Below are 24,799 nucleotides of genomic sequence, written 5' to 3' on the forward strand. Positions count from 1 at the left end.
TCTACGGTCGCCAGAAAGGAGTAAGGGTAAAGGCCTACAACTATTTTGTGTGGGAGTATTCTCCTGTACTATAGACAAATCGAGGGTCAGAGCGTTGTGGTCGCTATCGTGTCGGGGGAGAATTACAAAGTCCATAACCCTCGACCACGTTTTGACCTCGACCATAATATAGTCAATGGGCGAGGTCTGACCAGGGCGATTAAAAGTATGGTTACCCTCTAAGTCCGACAGAGAGCGCCCATTACAGGCTCTGAGTGAGTTAGCTAGTACTAGGGAATTAATTTGCAGGGCTAAAGGTGTCCAAGCCTTGGCAGGTGGAGTTAGGAGAGCCGGTATGGACCATTGTTCATCTTCCTCCGTAGTGATAGGATCAATGAGCCCCGGTAGAGGCTCGAATTGACAATTTAAATCTCCAGCGACAATCAGGGTACCCTTGTTTTTTGTTGATTGAAAAAGGTTATCCAAAACGTCCAATGTAGGTGATTCGCAACCTGATTTAGTAGGATATGAATTTCCTAATATCGATTCCTAATAAATCACAATTAGGAAGTTGGTATTCCTAATGTTAGTACATCTAGACCATGATGTCTTTAGATTTGGAGGTGAACAGTGTCAGGCGGACCTTCTGTCTCCTTCTGGTGAGGAAGGAGGCTATCCATTTCAGTGCATCTCCTTGGAGTCCGATGTGATGCAGCCGTCCGATCAGTGTGTAATGAGATATGGTGTCAAAAGGCACTAAGAAGTCGAGGAGGATCTGTGCCTCAGTCTCTCCCCAGCCGAGGAGGGCTTGGATGTAATTGGTGCTGTGTTTGCAGTGTAATCCAGACTGAGAGGTGTCTATTGAAAATGTTTACTCAGCATTGAATTATCCTGTATGCCCGGCTTGCGTATCTGTAGCTTTCAAGTCTAACGGAATCTGCAGGGTCCGGTTCAATGCTCACTTACTGCTGCCATCGCTGCATAGCGCCATATGCGGATGACCTGTTAATCCTTCTCCAAGATGCTGAGGAGGACCTGAGCAGAGTGAGAGCCATGCTGGACCAGTGTGTCTTCCTGTCTGGCTTAAATGTAAACTGGCAGAAGTCTAGGCTCTTTTCAACTGCATCGCAGGAGGCCCCACCGGAGAGACTGGGACACCTGCAGTGGGTGCCCCATTGTCTGGCCCGCCTAGAGATCAAGCTATACCACGATCATCAGGGTCTCCTGGATGGCAACGTAGGGTGCAGCATCCGATTTCTTGGATCATCCATAGACTTTGGAGGACCATGCATCTTTCAGTGGCGGGCTGAAGAGCCCTCCTAAATATGGTGGCACTGCCTCGCATTTTGTACTTCTTTGGCACACTCACGCTTTGGATCCTGTAAGAGCTATTTAAAGACCTTGAAACCTTAATAACTACCTTCATATGGGAAATGGGCTGCAGATGCGTCACACTGGCCACGATGCAATGCTTGTTGGCAACCGGTGACCTGACGGTCCATGACTTCGAAGCCTATTACTTAGCAGCCCAACTGCAACAAGGGATTTCTAGATGGTGGGATCGGGCCAGGCCCCAAAATCCATGTGTGCAGACCCTCACTGTCCTCGCCTGAGTGTTCCCTTGAGTGAAGCGCAGCTCTCCTGATGCCACGTGGGAGCTGCAGGTGATCACTGGGTGTTAGAACCGATGCTTGCAAAAAACACATAGCAAGGGTCCTTACTCTCAGGATACAGCCCTTCTACTGCTAAGAGAACTGCTGCATGGGGGAAGCTCGAGAGGTCAGGACTCCTGAGTGGAAGCAGGAGACCTATTTCAAGACTCTGCAATGCGTCTGTTCGAGGACTGCTGAGCAGAGTTTCATCTACCGCAAGGCAATTTCCTCTTACACAGAGCACTAACGTCGTTATGGAAACACTGGGGTGCTGTCGCCGAGGGTGCTGCAAACCTGCCATCACTCGGCTCTCTAAGCTAGCATCATGAAGGCAGTCTCATGTTTTAGTTATTTATTTATTTACTTACTTATGCTTGTACAAGGCCATACGGGAGGACCCCCAGCATCCGCTGGAGCGCCTGCGCTTGCGACGGGAGGAGGACCTGGGATCCCCGATTGAGGCACAGGACTGGGATACCACACCAGAGAGGACATTGAAGGTGTCCGGGAATGCATGTTTTAAGACGATCACATATTATATCCTTCACAGATCATACCTAACACCAGAGCGCACCATGAGATACTTTCACTTGGCGGATGCGGCCTGCCGCAGATGTGGCGAAGTGGGAGCCCACATCTTCCACATGTTCTGGTCGTGTCCTTCGCTTGCGGCTCACTGGGGGGAATCATAACCACTGATGCAGATGTCACGGGGGAGGGAGACTCCAAATTCCCCAGGCCATTGCCTCCTAAGACGGTTTCCACACACAGCCAAAACCAAAGCCACAAGTACATTTCAGGATGTGTTTTTTCTAGCCGAGCAAGAGAGGGTGAGGAATGGGAAGACCCCAGGGGGTGCCAAATAGCAACATTGATGAGGGAGGTGAAGCAATGGGTGGCTTGTGAGAGGAGGTTGCTACTGCAAGAAGCCAGGTGCAGAGTGGGCAATTTGGATATGGCCAGAGCCTGGGCACCTATCCATGCCATCATACGACCACCTTCATATCTCCTGAATCCGACACTCCTATACACTCCCCGTTGGGAGCCCGCATCGCAGGTTCACACTGAGACCCCACTGTAGCAGGGAATGATGCGGGGACTCCAAGAATACTGAGGGGATCTGGCTTGTTTGGTGCCCAGATGGGCCCTACCTGCTTCTTCATGCCTGACCCACAACACACAGAAAAGGGCACACATTAGTACTGACTCAGAGGGAGAGGGATGTGAATGGTAGAACTGCTTTTATCTCTTTGCTGTTTATTTCTTATTTCTTACAGAGCAGGAGATTGTACACAGTTCACGCGCTAATGCTTTCAGATCCGTAACATAAACTTATTGCTGATGGGGGGAGAGTGGGGCATCCAGCATCTTCCAATACTTGGCGATGTCCCATTTTGCCAGTAGCTTTCCCAGCCCTACAGAGTTCTGTCAGCCCTCGGGCCACCCATGTCATCCAGGAGACCAAGAAGGGACATTTTGGGGGAGGCCTCAATTGTCAGACCCACACCTCCAGGGGGGTCCTGGATATGTTAAGCCAGTATCCTTGAATGACTGGGCAGCCCCACGCCATGTGGGAAAAGCCTCTCATGTGCTTCTGACCCATTAGTAGCATTTAATTTACAGGCCCTGGGAACATATTACACTACTTTACGAGAGAGTTGCAAGTAAATTAAATGTGTCAATCGGGTGTAGCCAATTTCACTATGTTTAAAGGGAGAGACCAGAAGCACTTTAGCACATTAGCACTGGTTAGCAGATGTAAAGTGCTCAGAGTGCTAACAGCCTACAGAAATGGGTTCAGAAGACAGGAGGGTGAAAGCAAAACCTTAGGGGCTGACCCTGTAAAAGGGTCAAGTCCAACATGGGGTTATAATGTCCACCCCATTGAATACGTTTTTTCTCCACCTGAAAAGTAGTTTTGAAAGTGCATTCCCCACTCTTCTTGTCAGCATACTTGCTTTCTCTCTCAGTGCTGCCGCTGAACTCCTAAGAATAACAGATCCCTAACCCCTGTCTGTGATTTAGTTTCTAAAACTAGTGTCAGAAATGTTCTTTTTTGTGTTGCACATTTGATATTTTATTCGCATCCTTTTTGTATTGTTTGTCTGATGCACTCAAACCATTCATATGAGTTCGAAAGAATCAGGAAAAATACCCTGCCAGGGACTGTGCATCACTGATGCTGCTTTGTGCTTTAATAACTCAAATATGTAAATGTGCCAGAGTTTCAACCACTGACAGGGACAAGAGAAGAGAAGACAGAACATGCATTTTCCAATCTTAGACCCATTGTCTACCCACCCATACACATGAAATGTGCTTGTGAATGAAATCTACTTTCTGCATCAGTGAATTACCACTGATTCCAAGATTATGTCACCAATCCTGATAGACTTTTCAGTTAGTTTGTGTCTCCAGTGTTTTTGTTTCCCATCGTGTGCTTTCTGCATGAGTTGGGAAACTACATGTGTGCATGTAAAAAGAATTAAGTGTGGAAACTTTAGAAGCATTTCTTAATACAGAACAGTGTGATAGGAACTGACCTCTGACCTCAGAAGTTATCAGTGTCCACATAAGTATGATTAAAACAGCTTTCTTTAGCTGTCTCTTTATTCCTTTAATCATGGTAGACAGTGGGAAAAAAGGTCTTGATATTGTTGAATAAATATTACTGTTTATCTATAAATATATTTTCCTTCTTTTAAGACACAGCAGATATGCGACTGACAGGCTCCAAAGCCCCCTGTGCTGGGATTGTACAGTTGAGGTTGTTTTTCCAGTGGGAACGAGTCTGCGACAGTCAATGGGACATGAAAGATGCTGCTGTGGTGTGTAGAGAGCTGGACTGTGGAGTTCCAATTTCAGTCCTTCCAGCCTCAGCCTTCGGAGCAAACAAAAATGAGCCAATTAGGATGTCTGATGTCAAATGCAAAGGCAATGAAAACAGACTTCGGCAGTGTCCTTACAGCAGAAAGACACAGGACTTTTGTTATGATGGAAGATATGCAGCAGTCAACTGTACAGGTAAGAACTACAAAACCACTTCTGGCTGCCATGGAACCCAACCTCAACAAAAACAGGCAATGGAGAGTACAGGTCTTCCCCATCCACAACCTCTTGATCACCCTTCTCTAGGAGAGTCCTCCCACCACTTCTACTATTTCCATCCATTACGATTAAACCTCCTCGTACAGCACTTCCTCCTTTTCTGTCCAGTGTGATTGCGCCTCCTCTGACAACACTTCTTACCTTTCCATCCAGTCTTATTACACCTCCTCCTACAGCACTTCTTCCTTACTATCCTTAGTGAATACACCTCCTCGTACATCTCTACCTCCCTTTCCATCAGTGTAATTACATCTTCTCCTTCTGCACCACTTCTTCCCTTTCTGTCCAGAGTGATAACACGTCCTCCTGCAATGTTTCTTTACATCCACTTTGATTACATCTCCTCTAACAGCACTTCTTCCCTTTCCAACCCGTGGAATGACACTTACTCCTGCACCGCTTCTTCCCTTTCCATCCAGTGTGATTACACCTCTTCCTACAGCACTTCATCCCTTTTCATCCAGTGTGATTGCACCTCCTCCACCAGAACCTCTTCCCTTTCCTTCCAGTGCGATTACACCTCCTCCTACAGCTCTTCTGTTCTTTCCAAGACACATTGCACAATAAAACTCCAACAACAATTTACAAAAATAGGTTACATTTTTATGAACAAATAGACATAAAAACGACATAAATCCAATGTAGGGAAGAGAAGCTGTACATTTTTAAAGAATAAAAACTTTCTAGTTTTTAAAAACCAAGAGTGCCAAATTGAGACATCTAGTCGCGCTTGACCGGAACAAAGTCAACGTTTTAGGCCAACCACAATGGAGCCCTGGTCAGACACATTAAGCGAAAGGTTTCAGTCAAAATTTTACCTTTGCACTTAGAGACTTGTTTGGAGGATTTTTACTCAAACGTGGAGCAAGTCTCTTCTTCAAGCCAGATTTGGGTCAACGTTGTTGGCTTCATTCTGCGTGAGGCCCCAGTCATCTCCTGGAAGTCTTGAGCTCCGAAGCTTTCATTGGGATGGACTTGATATCCAGGCAGGGTCGCAGTTCGATGTAGTTGGCTTGATTCTCGACATTTGGTCGGTCACCTTATGGAGCTTTTTCCAAAACTTGCTCAAAGGTCTGGAACTTCATCCTTCCCGCAATGCACTTGGCAAAATCTTAAATATCAACTGGACGCACTCAAGGATGGAGACTTCTTGGTGGAGATGATGCAGGTGAGCTCTGCAGTTTGCAGGGAGTCCACTCCTTAATCCTTGTGAAGCCAGGCAAAGTCCTTAGGGCTATAATACCAGATTGTACAGCAGGTGGAGTCCTTCAAAGTGCAGTCCTTTAGGTGCAGATCAGGGTTTCAGCTGGGCAGTCCTTCTTTTCCTTATTGTTTCAAGCACTAGATCTGAGTTGCTTGGCAACTCTTCAATATTTATGCAGTCTTCCTGAGCAGGGGGACAATCCTGACCATTGGGAAGCACGGTTCTACCCTCAGATATGACCACTTCCTCCAAAGTGTGGCATATTGTTGCACCAGAAACCACTATTCCCCCGAAATCCAAGAAGGAGAAACTTTCTCCTGAATGGTTAAATCTGGCAAAGCCAACCCATTGGTGTGACTAAGATTCTCTAACACACCCCTTTCAGCTGGTAATGAGTCAAAATATCAAGGGTACAAAAACTGAACTACGATAGTATCGAGTTAAAAATATCGATTTGATGGTGAGTAATATCAATTTATACAATATAGAAGTCATTAATGTCGTTTGTAGAAATATAGTTGTTTAAAATATAATTTCCTGCAATATTAATTAAATTTTTAGTAGTTATAAAACTTAATTTAATTAAATGTTGTGTTTTTTAGTTGTATAGTAATTTGTGGGTTTATAGGGCTATAGGGTGAAAAGTAATTTAATTATAATTAATTCATGATTATTTTTTAACAATGTGCAACAACCAACCACAATAGCCACACTTAACCGCTAAGTTCCTCTTTTGATTGTCAGAAGGTAATGAGAGATGGTGTGCACATACAACTCCTGCACCTGCCGCTGTTAGCTGCATACTGCAAAGCAGAATAGAAACTGTATACACGTGAAGAGGTGCACTCCCAAGATGTCTTTTCCAATAAGTAAGACTGAGCAAATTCTTTACGTAAGGCCATCCTTTATTTTAAGCGTCATCAGACAACATGCGCTCCAGCCAACAAGTTTCGTTCAAGAAAGATTGAACTTATGCTGGTGATTATTGGCAATGTTGTTAATTGTTTAATTAAATGTTTTTAAGGTTTAGGTTGTGGGCTTCATACAGGTAAAGGGTGGGGAGTAAACTATTTTATTTTATTTGTTAATTACTTGTTGAAATATTAATATTTACTTAATTGTAAATTAATTAATTGTGCTATTAATTGTTTTTTACATTTAATTTTAGGTGGGGGTTCTGGGGCCTATGCTAAGCGTGGGAAGTTAATTAATTTTAATGAATTTATAATTTAGATTTTCATAAATAATATTTGTTTAATTGATAAATAATTATGTTAATTGTGCGTGTAAAATATTTAAATTTAGATGTGTGTTTTGTAGGGGTATGGGCTGGGAGGTAAATCAATTTTACATTTTTAATCCTAAATATATTTTGTATTCAACGTATTTGTTTAAATGTATTTAAAGTTTTTAAATTTTTTGAATTTTGTTTAAGATATTTTAATTGTTTTATTGTTACAATTAGTGGAGTGGGAATAGTATTTTTTCCCCTCCACATTCCATACTTTCCCTAATGTTGAACTGACTGGAGTGGGAATATTAATTTGTTCCCCCCCACAAACCAACACTTTCCCTAGTGTTGCATTGACTGGAGTGGAAATAGTAACTTTTTCCGCTCCGCAATCCAACACTTTCCCTACTTTTCCATTGACTGGAATGAGAATAATGAGAATAATAAATGTTACCCCTCTACAATCCAGCGCTCTCCCTACTGTTGCATTCCCTGGAGTGGGAATAATAATTTCTACCCCTCCGCAACCGAACACTTTCCCTACTTTTCCACTGACTGGAGTGGGAATAGTACATTTTACCCCTCCGCAATCCAGCACTTTCCCTACTGTTGCATTGACTGGAATTGTAATAGTGAATTTTACCCCTCCGTTATCCAACACTTTCCCTACTGTTGCTCCAACTACAGTGAGAGTAGTAAATGTCACCCTTCCGCAATCCAACATTTTCCCTACTGGTGCTCTGACTGCAGTGGGAAAATTAAATGTTTTATTTTTGTTGAGTATAATTTTTATTGTTGTGTTAATTGCAGTGGGTATAAAAAATTATATTATTTTGCAATGTAATATTTTATGTAATTTTATATTCAGTGTAGTTAGAGTAGTACATTTTATTTTTGTGTGATATAAACACTTTTGTTATTGTGTTGTATTAGGTGGGAACATTTATTTTTATATTTATTTAGTCTAAAAATGTTTTTTTTAATGTAGTGGGAAATATATATGTACTTATTTTGTCCTTTAATAATTTATTTTATATTGTTGTGATTTATATAATTATTTGTTTTATTTATTTTAATAATAATATGTATTATTTAAAATATTTTTTTATAAATTACTGTTATCAATTTTGTTTTGTTTATTTTAACATTTTAAATTATATATATTTAAAACATCGATATTTAATAATACAACTATATTTTTGTAAACAATATTTCTTTTTCGATATTTTTGTACTCACCTGTTTTAGTATTTCAAAGTCGATATTTTTGTGTCCTGCATTTTTGATTTGATCATTTTTACATTGATATTTTCATTGTCAATGATCTGTCAGGGAACCTCTCCAGCCCCTTCACTAATCTAATCACAGGAGCTCCTGTGTGGCTGGGGATGTGGGGGTAAATCTGTGTTGTCATACAGTGTCATTTTCCCTTTTAAGACCCCTGTCCTGTCCTATGCTTCTGCAGCTGCAGTTCTCCACCCACAGGAAATCCTTTGTCTTGCTAGCAGGCCACTTCACACCTCATTAAGAAAGCTGGGCTCCGCCTGGCAGATGCTGGCCAATCAGGAGATAGCAGCTGGAAGGCTGGATTTTGGCCTATAGAAAAGAAAGTTCTGCAACTTCTTTTGTGTAATAGTTATTATAAATCTAACAGTGGCAAGTTGTTGGACGTATCATAACTATAATTTGACATTTCTAGCTCGCTCCTGTCAATATTTGTGCTTAAATAAAATATTCCTATGTTAACTTAAAGAGCTATTTTTCTACAATGGGGGAAATGAAATTGACTGTTTTTCCATCACCAGGGCATATAAAACAACTTTTATAATGTCCCTGCTTATAGTTACAAGGCACCCTCCTCATGAGGCACCTAGGGGAGACCTTGGGGTGGCTTATATGTAAAAATAAGGTAGTTGTAGACTTTGTACGTACCTTTAAATCCAAAGTCAAATTTGCATATAAACTTAATGTAAAAGCAGCCTGCCTTTAAAATGACAGCAGGAAACACAGTAGTGCACACGTAAGTACATTAACTCTACTGTGCCTCTAAGCGGACTTACGCTATTATATACTAGGGACTTACAGCTAGGCTGTCAGTACCAATTGTAATTAAACTAATCACCACATTCCTTATAATCAGAGCACTGGCCCATGATCTGGTAAGCAGAGCCCATGGCACAGTCAGAGTCAGTTACCACCAGTATCAAGCATAAAATTGGGGTGATTAGGGCAAAAGAGGACTGTTGCATCCCTCTTCCTCCTCCAACACTCCTTCTTTACTTTCCTTCCAATGTGATTACACCTTCTTCGCCTGCACCCCATCTTCCCTTTCCATCCAGTGTGATTACACCTTCTCCTACACCCCTTCTTAACTTTCCATCTAGGGGCCGATTCTGATTCCGGCCGCAAAACGAACCGACCGACACGGACCCGGACTGGATATCGACCGACACAGACCAGTGCAGTACGACCCATGCAGTACTATGCAACGCGTGTGAATTACAACCAACACGTACGGAATACAAGCCGTATGACCGAGCCGTAGGGAAAATAGTGATCCGGCCGGAAAACCGATGCAAATTTCACCGACCGACACAAACCCGGAATGAACCCGACCGAACGGTACCCGCGCTGTGCGATCCGCGCAGTACGATGCAATGCATGGAAACTCAGACCGACTCGCACGGAGACCAAGCCGCACGACCGACATGCACAGAAAAACAGGCCAACAAGCAATAGAGACCTTTGCGACCGACGCGTATGAAACACAGAAGATAGGCAGCGTGAACGAGGAGGAGAAGCCCGCATGAGACAATATCAGCGTCCGTATCCGTCAGATGAACGTCTCCTTAATGCCTACAAAAACCCAGAGGAAAAAAGACAAAAAAAGGACCAAACAAGCAATGACAAAGCCAATAAATACAAAATTAAAAAACAACCTGGGACAAAGACACACCCACAACTCCAAATATATAAAGGACTACAATCACTACCATCATCCTTTGCAAACAGGAGACACAGCCAGCAGCAAACACCATTACACAGCAACCACAAACACACACAACTCACCCATCACACAACTCACACACCATCAGCACCTCATCCAACATCATACACACATACAGCCAGCAGAACCAACACCAACCCACCCTCACTTGCACCCTCACACACACATCCCTCACCACCACCACCCATCACCATGCCCCCAAAGAAGAATACAAAGTTCACAGATAGTGAGTTAGAAGTGCTGGTAGACGAGATCATCAGAGTAGAGACACATTTGTTTGGTACATTGGTCCAAAGGACCCCCATGTCACAGAAAACAAAGATGTGGGCGAGGATTGTGGACAAGGTGAATGCCCAAGCACCAGAAAGGCGCACAAAGGACGATGTCCAGAACAGGTGGTATGACGTGCACAGGAGGGTCAAGAAACTCATCGGAAAAGATCACGCCCTGAGTCAGTGCACCGGCGGTGGCCCTCCTGCCAAACCAGTCTACTTCAGGACCTGGGAGGAGAAGGTGCGGGACATCCTACCACCATAGAGCGTCCATGGGCTAACAGACATACCAGAGCCTGGTGAGTGCACAAACAACATACCCAAGATTGTGTGGCAAGGGGACAGTGAAACCATGCACCGCAAGCAAAGCTACAGTAACCAATAGATAATCAATCCAAGATGTGTATACCATTCAGACAGACACAATACCTGCCATCTCATAGTGACTTCGAACTGTGTCATGACATGCACCAACCTACAAACAAATAGAGCAAGGTAGTGGCACAATGCTAAATAGACACTGCCAGACAGTTTACCACCACAAACACACTACCTCACAGTGCAGCTGACTGACAGGAAGGAATTGTGGGGATGCAGGTGAAGTGAGTGTATCCAAAAGCATGATGGGGTCTGTACTCACAGATAATGCTCCCCCTCAAAATTGGCCCATCAAGACCTCTCTGAAACATGCCCACATCACAGGGAGTGGAAAATGACTGACAATATGGCTGACACTGAGTCCTGCTGTGGGGAGCACAAGGCCCTGCTAGGGCATGTGCGCAAATCAGAAGCAGGACACCACTGACTGACATCCTGAAAGACAACTAGCACTCCCTCCAATGGACGCACGTTTCACGGTGGGATGTCTGGCCGGGTGGGAAGGAGGACTGACTGCTCTGACCATACTTACCAGCATGTGGAAACACACACCCCCATCAACACAAACTCCACACAACTCACCGGGTAGAATGCATTGACTCACACCTCTGTGAAACATCATCAAAAGACACCCCGCACTGGGTGCAGCTGTGTGAAGCACAGGGGCTCTCTTTGGACTTGTAGCCAAACAAACATCAGGATTTCGCAGTCAGCCAACTTGCCATTGCTGTCACACCGCCTCACAGGGAAGCAGAGTCAAGAGGGAGGAAGTATGGGCATGCTGGGAAGGGGGGTGTAGCTAAGAGTATGATGGGAGTCGCAGTCACAGACAATCTACACCAACCCACATGGCCCAACAAGCATACACTGAACCATGCTCGCCTCAGAGGGAGTGGGAAGGGATTGACAAGATGTCTGACACTGGTCTCCGTTGTGGGGAGCACAAGGCCCTGCTGGGAACTGAGCTACCACAAACACCAGGACTTCACAGTCAGCCATCTTGCCATTGCTGTCACACCGCCTCACAGGGAAGCAGAGTCAAGAGGGAGGAAGTATGGACATGCTGGGAAGGGGGGTGTAGCCAAGAGTATGATGGGAGTCGCAGTCACAGACAATCTACACCAACCCACATGGCGCAACAAGCATACACTGAACCATGCTCGCCACACAGGAAGTGGGAAGGGACTGACAAGATATCTGACACTGGGCTCTGTTGTGGGGAGCACAAGGTCATGCTGGGACATGGGCACCAACAATATCAAACTCTGTCTGTGACAAGCTGGGAAAAAGCAGTGTACAGGCAGGTATCTGTTCGTACAGTAGAAAATGTCATGTTTGTGAACCATCGATGCATGTAGAAACATAACTCACATCGTGTGTCTCTTCCAAACACAGGTGGTGCTGGGGACTCAGCACCAAATGAAGAGGATTCCCAGGCCCAGACTCTGGTGGACACTGAGCTCTCTGGTTTGACTCTGTCTCTGTCCTCTTCGGATGACGACGACCAACCTGGCCCCTCCGGTGTGAGTCATCATGCAGCACCAGCAGCATCAACATCTGCACTCCCTGTACCCACGCCTCCAGCATCTGGAAACCGACAGGACTCCCACGCCAACACGGACAGACCAAGGCCACTGAACACCCACAGCACAGGGACACAGGACCCCCCGGAAGCTACAGCAAACACCACCAGCAACACCACCCAAGGGGTCCCAGTGTCACCTGTGTGTCCCGCCGCTGGTCCTGCCCGTGTGGATAGGGGTGCTGGGAGCGGTGGGAGGCAGAGGGTGCGCCTTGCAGAGGGGTCTGGACTGCATGTTGACCCCCAACTGGCACGCATCATAGATGCGTACCAGGATAGCACCGGAGGATTTGGCCAGGTTGTGGGGATCCTCAAGGACATGCAACAGGAGCAGGCTGCCCACCATGGCCGCATGGAGGCCAAGTGGGATGCCCTTACTGCGGTGCATCGGGACATACTCCAATGCCTCCGCCAGATCAACACAAACCTGTCCACACCTCCCTGTGTGGCCACAACATCTGTTGCAACACCATCTGCCAGCGACACAGGGAGGGAGGAGGACTCTGGCGGAGAGTCCCCTGCACCGCAGAGGCCTGCACCTGAGGATCCACCCCAAGAAGAAGAGGGGTCGTCCGAAGAAGGACATGTGAGAGGCAGATTTCCCAGCACATCCCCCAGTGTCTCTAAACCTGTTCTGGACAATGTTATTTGTGCGCAACCCGTTCACCTTGTTCCATCGCACATAACTCGCCCACATGACATGGAGGGTTCATGTTGGGCCAATGTAGCAGATGACTGTGGACTTTACGCTGGACTTTTCATCTACCAGCACTTCCAACTCTAATGTGAACTTTGGATTCCAAAACCAATGTACAGCACCCACCATCCTGTGCACTTTCCTCACACATGTTCGAAAATAAACTTACCAGTACACCATACTTGCCTCTGTTGTGATTCCAAATTGTCATGTGTCATGGAGATGTCGATTTGCTACACAACACAGTGCATGCCAAATACTGCAACAATGTGACCAACGTTAGGTGAGTCATTGTGATGTGACACGTGTGAGGGAGACACACCACAATGGCAACACAACATATACTCACCATGGCCATGTTACTCATCACACACAATGATGGTGACCTGAAACACATAGGTATGCACAACCACAACACCTATCCACAGTCAGTGGTAACACGTCCACTGGTGAGGTAAGCAAATGTCACTCAGATGCGGGAAGACAGACAATGCACCTAACACATCATAGCACAGGTACATTACACATCAGCAACATGTTTATTCCACGATAGTTGCAAGGCTATTGTACGTTACGGTGGACACACGGTTACAGAGAGTCTGAGAATTGTAGTCCAGGGGTGTGTGGCACATCACTTGATGTCAATTGACTACTCCCACACTGGTGTTGGATTCTGGGTGTTGGGGGTCAGTGTTGAACAAACAACAGGCAAATTACCCTGTGAAGGACAGACACAAGACACAGTCAAAAGCACAGCAAAACAGGAGAGAAATACAATACACATGCACCAAACATGTCACAATAAACCTACGCAGAAACAAGTTAGCAGTATTGTGGAGTACACACCACCTGAATGGACACATCACTGCACGCATCCAGTCAAGTGGCACACAGACACACTCAGACAGCAACAGAGCAGCCACAACACATTCCAGGCTAACTCCAGACATTGACATAACAATCCTAGAAAACTCACTTTCCGGTGAAGAAGTTGTTGATGAGCTGTGAGCGGACGTCACCCTCATCCTCATCATCACTGGCATCTTAGCCCAGGCCGGGATACTCCACAGGTGCCGGAGGTTGGTCATCGTCATCGTCATCCTGGATGAGAGGCACCTTCTTCCGCACTGCCATGTTGTGTAGCATGCAGCATACAAGGATTATTTTGCACACCTTTGCAGGTTCATATGGGAGGGCCCCTCTGGTCTTGTCCAGGCAGCGAAAGCGGCTTTTCAGGAGGCTGAATGTCCGTTCAATCACCCTCCTGCTCCGACCATGTGCCTCTTTGTAGCGCATCTCGGCTGGTGTCACAGGGTTCCTGAGGGGTGGCAGCAACCACGGCATGTTGGGGTATCCGGAGTCACCTACACACAAACAATTGAACAATTAGCAGAGCTTTGTAGGAGTGCGGAATACAACATTGCCAAACACACACAATGGCAAACAGTCAGTATACACCGACAAGCCAGTCACGCTGGTCTGGCATCTGTGACATCAGTGTTTCAATGCGACTACTCCTCATGATGTAGGCATCGTGTGCAGAACCGGGGAAACATGCACACACGTGTGTGATACACATGTCTGCAAGACATACCACCAGAGCATTGATGGAGTGGAAATGTTTCCTGTTCCGGCATGACTGCTCATGTGCCTGTGGTGGTATCAGGGCCACATGTGTACCATCAATAGATCCGATGACTTTCGGCATCCCCCCAGTGTATAAAAGGTATCCTTTATTTCAGGGAGCTGAGCTGGGCTAGGGTACTTGATGTACAGGTCTAGGAAATGCAACATCCCCTCCAAGACATTGCGTAGCACCCGACTAAACATAGTTTGTGACATACCACCAGCAGTAGCCACAGTGTACTGGAAGGTACAAATAGCAAAGAAGTGCAGGGCTGCCATCACCTTCACCTCTGGGGTGAGTGCTGTAGGGTATGTCCGGCCAGGTAGCAGATGTGGCGCCAACTGCTCCGCCAACTCCTCAATCAGTGGTCTGGTGAAGGGGTACCATCGGATGCAGTCGCGTTCCTGCATGGTTGCAAGGTCTTGGAGCAGTCGATGGACAGCTGGTGCCCTGCAGAACAGAGATGAACATGACCAGGCTCAATATCACATGATAGATCATGACATTACACAATGTACTGAGGTGTGTGCTGTTGGGCATGGACACATATGTCACATACATGTCCATCACCTCACATCTCAATCCCACATGTCCACATGAGTCCCATGTCGTGCAATGGCCAATCATCTGGCTGAGTCACCCGACCTATGTACTGCTGTGACGTTCCAAACACACACCACAGTGACAAGTAAGGCCTGATGTCTCCCAGGCATCACAGATCTTTGCCATGCAGATACCCAGGGTCCCTGTATTGGAACATTGACAATGTCATGGACATGGCGTATCACGTACACACCACAAGACAAGCGTGAGTCCCACAGGTAGTGGGCACTGTTGTCCCTGCAGGCCCTACATGTATGTCTCTTAGACACACACACACACACCATTAAGGTAGATGCATATACCACATGGATGTGGAGACTGTCTCCCATTGGGCACATTTGATCAGCCACATCTGAGACACAACATGCACACAGACTGTGGGTGCACATCAGAATTGTGGCTACAGGTCTCACTGTGATGTACATGCCATCACCCCCAGGACTCAGGGTGTATGTGACATGCCCTAAACAGATCCAACATGAAACTGTGTCAGTGACTCATGCCCATTACTGTACATTTGCACATCACAGTGGTAATGTGAACGACACACAAAGGATTCTGCCCCCATGTACACATGCACAGCCTGGGAGTGGCTGCACAAAAGTGGCACCCAACAAACCAAATGTTGCCCCCCCAAACACACAGAGAATGCAGCATTACATGCCATGGGACACTGTGTGGGCAATGCTGTAGTGTGTTAGGTGTGCACAGGTGTCCCTGGCAAGTAATTGTGTGTTGAATCTGTTGAATAGTCACACCAATGAGCTCCGACGTGGGTGACAATGCGTACGCATTGCACGGTTCATGACCGAGCCGTGCGTACGCTTGCCATTGACTGCAATGAGGTCCGACGCGGGTGACTATCATGCATACGTGTCGGGCAGGCATGGTCCAAGACAGGCGTACGCCTTGGCGATTGAATCGTATGGAGACGGGTGCATGTGTATTCTCAAAATACGCGTTGTACAGTCAGTTGACAGAGCCGGGCGCACCCATTGGCTGTGGACTGTCATGGAGACTGATGCGGATTCAAAACTTGTACGAGTTGTGCGCTGGAAATTCAGTTGGATGCCAACAAAAATGTTGAAATTACTAGTGTTTCATGAAGGTGAAGATTTGTACGATGCAGAAGGCGTGTACGAGTCTTACTTTTCCATGGATTGGCCAGATTCATAGAATGCAACGTGTTGGACATATCACTTGGGACACATGGCACAGATTCTGCCTCTGCAGCACAGATATAAGGCTGGCTGGCCCCCAGGGAGCTCACTGGCCTGCACTACATGCTACTGGACCACATTCCTGCTACCACTGCTGCTGTCTCTGCATCCTCTGGCTCCTGCTATGGCACGTACTGTGGAGAGGGTCCCAGCCTTCACTGAGGAGGAGAACCAGGCCCTGCTGGATGGGCTCCTTCCACAGAACAGCAAGCAGTATGGGAAACCAGGGGAGCAGGTGAGTGTGCAGTCCACTGCCTTCCTAATTATGCATGTTGTCTGACTAGCAGTACTAGCAGTGTGTACACCAGTGACAAGCATTCTCACTGACTACTTTCATCAACCAAAGTGTGTAAGTACATGTAATGAACAGGTGTTCGGCTGTTAAAGTGCATTAGTGCATGCTTAAACTTCCCAGGCATTGTTAACATGTCAGACATGCAGGTGATATGTCCTTCCCCATGGTTGCACTACCTGTGTAACTCATTTTCCTTTGTGATGATGACATGTATCTCCAAATGTGTGCAGCACAAATATGGGGCATTTGTGTTAATGTACTTTTAACTTTGTCATCCTCACAGGTTGATGCCCACCAGAAGCAGGAGATATGGCTGACCATCGCCCGGGCAGTTTGTTTGGTGGGGGTCTACAAGCGCCGGATCCGCAACTGCCAGAAGAGGTGGCAGGACCTTCAGGGCTGGACCCGAAGGATAGCTAGAGTCCAGCTGAAGCTGTCACCTCTACGCAGGAGGAGCGGACACCAGACCCTGACCCCCCACATGCTCCGGATCCTGGCGGTGGTCTTCCCGGACCTGGATAGGCAGCTGAAGGCCAGACAGCAGCAGGAAAGGGTTAAGTCCATGCCTAATCTGTGTACTATGTCTGACATGCTAATTGCAGTCTTTTGGCCTGGTCACACTTCCACATTACGTAGGTCTTGTAGTCCAATACTCAGGTCCCTCAATTGTGTGATGCACCCTACTCATCTGTTCCACAGGTGTGGCCCCTACAGTTTGTTGCTTGTGTCACTAGAGCACTGTGTCCCTGCAGTCAGCTATGCTTCAGCTACCGGACAGCATCTGTTTCCGTGACTTTGTTGTGTGTTTCATGGGTGGTTCAATTGTTTCCCCAATGCCTGAGATCTGACATGTGATCTGTGTGTGCCCTTGAGATGTGTTCCAATTGCTGGTCTGACTCACCACATTTGGCTGGGGTATTCCAAATAACCCCATGCAGCAGGGGACTCCAATTCTGGGGCCTCAGGAGCATGTGTATCAAGTATGTCACACTTGCTTAGCCACCTGACTACTGTCCAGGGCCACGTAGACCTGGGCAGTCATGCCTCCTCAAGGGCATTTAGAAACACTGTAATCCCACTCCTGTGTATCAAATTACAGGTTGTGCTTAGTGACATGTGCCTTCAGGTGTCTGCCTCTGTGTCATTATGGTGTGGCTTGTTCTTACGTACAACTGGGGTGTCCATGATTTTGTGGGTCAGCAGGACATCTGCAATGTGACTGTGAGAGACAAGACCTGTGTGACATATAGGTGTGTGATCATCTGACAGCGCATAATGGTGTATGCAACTGTGTCCTTCAGGCAGCTGGGTTACATGCATGGCAGACTGTGATGTGTTAATGTACAGGGAGTTGTGTTTGCAGAGACTCATATGTCTGATTTGCATGATGTGGGGTATTCTGGGTCCTGGATATGTTGTTTGCAGGGGATGGGCAAGTGCACCTGTCATCTGCAGAGTTAGGTTTACCCCTGAGCTATGATTGTGAGACAGTGCATACTGTTGTTGCCTGGATGCCCTGCCCCTGTGACAGGAGACAGTGTTGACTGACTTTCAGGGCATGCCAGTGCCATGGCATTTAACTTGCTATGAGTGATCCTGCATTGTGTTAAAGTGTGCACCATGCACCCCATAGTGGCCTTGCCCATCAGGACATGAAAACATCATAGTGTGTGTTGCTGGCATGCATCACAAGCATGTGAAATGAGTCTCTGCCCATCCCTTCATCCGGACACCTCTACTGAGTCAGTAGCAAGAGATGTGCTGTGTGTATAGTGACATATTCCTACATGTTCACTTGCATGTACAACTAATGTGTGAGTGGTGCATGTCGGGCCATTGGGGTGTTAGCATCAAGCATGCAACAGACATATGGGTGCAAGTCCAGGACGGATATGAGTGCCATTGTTGATGTTGAGATTGACAATTGGCTTACTCTAAACAGTGTTGGCACTTTGAGCAGTGTTCAGCTGATGATGCCAGGGCTTGCCCTGTGATGTGATGTACTCACTGTGGTGTGTGCAGTCAGTGCAGGTGACTGATGTTGTTCTCTTACTTCCTATTCCTATCCAGATACATCCACAGCCACAGGAGGGGACAGCTCCACGGACCAGGAGGAGCCACAGTGCCTGACAGGGACAGAGGAGAGGAGTTGGGGGGGACCCAGTAGCACGGAGGGCGAGTGGAGCCACACAGGAGTCATCAGCACCATCCCCCCAGCTGAGGGCCACAGCAGCTCTGAGGAGGACTCCCTTGTGGAGGCGGGTGTCAGCAGCCACCAAACCCCAGCTAGTGAGGCTGTCCCCGCCACCGCCCCCACCACCACCATCACCACCCTCCCATTGGCTCCCATCCCAGAGGTCCCTGGAGGCTCCCGTGTTCAGGAGCTTTTCTCCTTTGTGCCAGGTACCGCACCCCCTGCCCCTGTGTCCCCTGCTGCCCTGAGTGAGGAGTCTGTGGACTTACTTAGACAGATCCATGTAGGGCAAACGTCGATGCTGTAGGTCCTCCATGCACACACAAGTCTGTTGACGCAACTGGTGTCATTCATGGAGGGCATTTCATCTGGCATGTCTGCCCTACAGAGGACCAATTAGTCCGTGGCCTCCTCCCTGACGGCAGCAGTGTCCCTCCTCCAACAGTCCCGCACCCCTCCTACCCCTGCACCACCCACAATTCCTAGCAGCCTACCTATCCTAAGCACACACACACCTGCACATTCTCACAAAGCCAAAGACAAGGGCCTCACACAAACACCCAAACTAAGGTTGAGACGTGCACACAAGCAAGCGCAGGGGACTGATACCACACTCACAGGGGATGGTTTGCAGACACACACACAGTCATCCACAACCACTCCGCAGTCCTCCAAAACCTCTCCCTCCCAGCCCCCTTCCCTTGCCTCACCTGCACCCCCATCTCCACAGAAGCTCTTCCTCTGTGACCTTGGCCTCTTCCCCACCGACCCAGCAGATCCAGATTACAAGGGGAAGAGGAAGTCCCCACACACAGAGGGGAGTGCCCCTCACACCCAGACACCCTCCCCCAGGCGCAGTCAGACTGAGACCCCAACCCGCAAGTCCCCCTGGAGCCGGAAGAGCAAGACCCCACCGCCGCCACACAGTTGCAAGGCAAAGTCTCCGTCCTCCATCCCCCAGGCCACCACTCCAGAGGTTCCCCTGCCACTCCCTGCCCCGGGTTCTCCCACCCACAGATACACCATCACCAAAATGCTGAGGCCCTCCCCCCTACCACTTGCTCCTCCATACCTGGTCAGATGGTTAGTGCCACTGATGTGGGGACCGTGTCCCCCATCTGTCCTGCCGACCTCACCTGTACCCCATTCCGCTCACATGGATTTAGGCACTGCAGTGGAGTCCACGACCACCCCGTCTGACTTGGGCACTGCAATCCACTCCATCTGACCTGCCCACTGAAGTTGTGCCGGCACCCACCCCATCTGACTTGTGCCCCACAGTTGTGACTGCACCCGCCACTTCAGTCAGCTCCACTGCAGTTGCCAGTGTCTCTCCTGCATCCACCACCTCTTCACTGCCTCCTTCTGCTGCGCCCTGATCTTGTCCCTGTGGTGCCTAACCTGCCCCCTCCAAGGGGATGTCCCCTGTCCTTAGCAGTGCAGGCAAGCAACGTGTGACAGTTGTCACTCTAGTTCACTCCTTGGCATTTGTTAATAGACTGGCCATTGGCCTTTTGTTTGAACGGACGTTTAACTTTTAATATGCTGAATAAAGCTTTTTTCTTTATCCCTGTGAACTTGATTTAGCTGTACATTAGGTTGATGATGTTTAACATGCCCTTGCACCTGTAATCCTTGGTTTCCAATGTTGAATACTGAGGTGTTGATGTGAGGTACTCCATGTGGTCCATGAGATATGTATCCTATTGTGGTCGGTACCCATGTCATCCTTTGCAGCTACCTGGGTGTGTCATGATCCACTATTTGTGGACATCTCTGTGTACATTTGATTTGCATTTTCACATCTCTGGCTTGCACCCATGCACATATGATGTGCTTCCCATTGTCCAATTTGTCTATTTCCATGACTTTGTGCACATCACCACTGGACCTCCAGGTGTGGGCATCATTGGTATAGGAGTAACTGAGTCCTCTGTGCAACTTGCTGTACATATGTTTTGAGTATGTGCAGATGACTTGACCCTGCTTGCAGGTCAGGTCGCTCCCCACGCCCCACGGCTCCTCCTGTGCGCCCGTGACTCCTGCCCCGCTGCCGCCGCTGCCATGACTTTGCGGCTGGCGCACTCCTGTGCTTCCTGCTTATGGTTTGTTGACTGGGGTTTCTTTAGACTGTCACTGTATTTTTTTTACTGTTTATTGTATTTTCTGCTGTTTTTTCTCCTATTTTGGGCTCTCAAGTGCCCAGTGCCCCAGCTCTGTTCCCCTGCTCCCTGCTTCCCGCTTCCCGCCTCCCGCTGCTGCCCCCCTGCGACCCGCCCACTTTACTTTCTGTGTCCTGTCCCTCGTCGCCCATTGGCCGCCCCGCTCCCGCCTCCCAGCTGCTCCTCCCTCCCACTTGGCTTCTTATGAAGGGCGCCGCGTGGCAGTGAGTGTGACCCTTGACCCTGCTCGCAGGTCAGGTCACTCCCCACGCCCCACGGCTCCTCCTGTGCACCCGTGACTCCTGCCTCGCTGCCGCCGCTGCCGTGAGTTCGCGGCTGGCGCACTCCTGTGCTTCCTGCTTATGGTTTGTTGACTGGGGTTTCTTTAGACTGTCACTGTATTTTTTTGACTGTTTATTGTATTTTCTGCTGTTTTTTCTCCTATTTTGGGCTCTCAAGCGCCCAGTGCCCCTGCTCTGTTCCCCTGCTCCCCGCTTCCTGCTTCCCTCCTCCCGCTGCTGCCCCCCTGCGGCCCCGCCCACTTTACCTTCTGTGTCCCGTCCCTCGTCGCCCATTGGCCGCCCCACTCCCACCTCCCAGCTGCTCCTCCCTCCCACTTCGCCTCTTATGGAGGACGCCACCAGGATGCGCAGTGGACGCGTGCAGCGGGCGCGCCAAAGGCAAGCCCGTCCGTGCCTGGACCGCGCCCGGCGCCAGAACCCCTGGACCCCGAGGCCGCCACAACACCAGACTACTCTATGACTCCAGCACTGTCCACGCACTCAACCCCAGACAAAACTACTCCTGTTACCAGGCCTCCCCAAAGCTGACCAAAGGGCCCTTCACCTGCCGGAACTGCAGCTCCACCAGCATCCGGCACACCAAACCTTCTACCAGAGAACCCAACCACCTCCGTTGCATCCCCCTCAAAACTCGCTCCGCTCGCAAGCACGCCATCGAACTCTGGGACCTCCTAAACTCAACAGCCCCCGATGTCGCCTTCCTGACGGAGACCTGGCTAAACACCACCTCGGCACCAGACATCGCCATAGCCATCCCAGAGGGCTACAAAATCTCCCGCAGAGACTGCACCAACAGAGTGGGGAGAGGAATCGCCATCATTCACAAGGACACCCTCAGAGTCTCGACCAACACCGACGACACCCTCACCACCGCCGAGCACATGCACTTCCAGATCCACACAGACCCCAAAACCACCCTCAGAGGAACACTCATCTACAGACCACCTGGACCCCGACCGCAGTTCAGCGACACCCTCGCCGACCTCATCAGCACCCACGCCCTCGCCTCAACGGACTACATCCTCCTCGGAGACCTGAACTTCCACCTCGAGAACAACAACGACGCCAACTCCACCACCCTGATCGACAATCTCGCCAACCTCAGACTCAAACAACTTGTGACAACACCCACCCACGCCGCCGGACATACACTGGACCCCATCTTCTCTGCAAGCCCCTAAATCTCCTTCAACCACACCACCGAACCCCACTGGACCAACCACAGATGCGTCCACTTCACCTTCAGGAAACCCACCACACACCAACGCACCCAACGGCTGCCACGCTGCTGCTGGGGCAAGGTCACCAAGAACCAACTGACCACCACACTTGCCCTAGGACCACCCGCCGACCCCAACACCGCCGCCATCAACCTCAAACAGTGGATCAGCGACTGCACCGACAACCTCGCCCCACTCTAGACCTCCGCAACCAATCACACCAACAAGAAAGCCGCATGGTTCACCGATGACCTCCGGACCTCCAAGCGCACCTGCCGGAAGCTAGAGAAGAACTGGCTCCGCGACCGAACACCAGACAGCTACACCACCCACAAGAACGCCACCCGCAGACACCACCAACTCATCAGGACCGCCTTCAAGTACTGCCTTCAAGGACCGCCTAGACAACAACGCACACAACTCCAAAGAGCTCTTCAGCATCGTGAAAGAACTCTCCAACCCCAGCTCCAACACCAACGACATTCCACCATCACAAGACCTGTGCGACTCACTGGCCACCTTCTTTCACCGCAAGATCACAGACATCCACGACAGCTTCAACTCCGACACCCCCACATCAACCGTCGAGACTACCTGCTCGCAGGCCCCCACCGGCACCAATCGCCTGACCTCCTGGTCCAACGTCAGCATCGAAGACACCATCAAGACCATGAACACCATCCACTCCGGATCCCCATCTGACCCATGCCCTCACCACACTTTCAACACAGCCAGCACAGCCATCGCACCCCACCTCCGGAAGACAATCAACTTCTCCTTCGAGACAGCAACCTTCCCGAAGAGCTGAAAGCACGCCGAGTTCAACGCCCTTCTAAAGAAACCCAAGGCGGACCCCAAGGACCTCAAGAACTTCCGGCCCATCTCCCTGCTCCCCTTCCGGGCGAAAGTCACAGAGAAGATTGTCAACAGACAGCTGACCTGCTACCTCGAAGACAATAACATCCTGGACTCGTCCCAGTCCGGCTTCCGGAGCAACCATAGCACCGAGACCGCCCTCATCGCCACCACCGATGACATCAGGATCCTGATGGACAAAGGAGAAACAGCCGCCCTCATCCTCCTGGACCTATCTGCAGCCTTCGACACGGTCTGCCACCGCAAACTAGCAACACGCCTCCATGACGCCGGAATCCAGGAGAAGGCACTGACATGGACCACATCCTGCCTCTCCGGCAGAACCCAGAGTGTCCGCCTCCCACCCTTCCGATCCAAGACCACCGAGATCATCTGCGGCGTCCCACAGGGATCGTTCCTTAGCCCAATGCTGTTCAACATCTACATGGCACCACTCGCCCGCGTCGCACGACAACACAGCCTCAACATCATCTCCTATGCCGATGACACCCAGCTGATCATATCCCTCACCAAAGACCCCACACCGCCAAAGCCAACCTCCAGAGAGGAATGAAGGCCGTCGCCGAATGGATGAAGGACAGCAGGCTGAAGCTGAACTCAGACAAGACGGAGGTCCTCATCCTCGGCCCAACCCCATCAGCCTGGGACAACTCCTGGTGGCCCACATCGCTAGGAACAGCCCCAGAACCCATCGACCACGCACGCAACCTGGGGGTCATCCTCGACCCCGCCCTCTCCATGACCAAGCAAGTCAACGCCATCTCCGCATCCTGCTTCAAAACCCTCCGATTGCTCCGCAGAATCTTCAAATGGATCCCCTCCGACACGAGAAAAACCGTCACCCAGGCCCTCGTCACCAGCAGACTGGACTACGGGAACGCCCTCTACGCAGGAACAACAACCAAGCTCCTGAGATGGCTGCAACGCATCCAGAATGCCTCAGCAAGACTGATCCTCGACGTCCCCCGAAGCAGCCACATCACACCCCACCTGAGAGGCCTGCATTGGCTCCCCGTCAGCAAGAGGATCACCTTCAAACTCCTCATCCACGCACACAAAGCCCTTCACAACACCGGACCAGCATATCTCAACGACCGACTCAGCTTCTACATCCCCGCCGGCAACCTCCGCTCTGCCGACCTCGCCCTCGCCACAGTTCCACGCATCCGGAAAACCACCGCCGGCGGCAGA

At 49.2% G+C, this 24,799-nt stretch overlaps 1 protein-coding gene across 1 annotated transcript in view; it reads left to right on the forward strand.

Moving 5' to 3' along the window:
• The first annotated feature begins 4,348 nt into the window (after positions 1–4,348).
• The window catches only part of LOC146839189 (CD5 antigen-like), a 147,434-nt gene continuing 126,983 nt past the window's right edge, over positions 4,349–24,799 (forward strand). Inside the window, exon 1 of the mRNA XM_085600199.1 lies at positions 4,349–4,655. Coding sequence (XP_085456325.1) covers positions 4,349–4,655 — 307 coding nt within the window. The remainder of the gene's footprint in view (positions 4,656–24,799) is intronic.

This window comes from Triturus cristatus, chromosome 4_2 (assembly GCF_964204655.1).
Source record: "Triturus cristatus chromosome 4_2, aTriCri1.1, whole genome shotgun sequence".
In the NCBI taxonomy this organism is placed as follows: domain Eukaryota; kingdom Metazoa; phylum Chordata; class Amphibia; order Caudata; family Salamandridae; genus Triturus; species Triturus cristatus.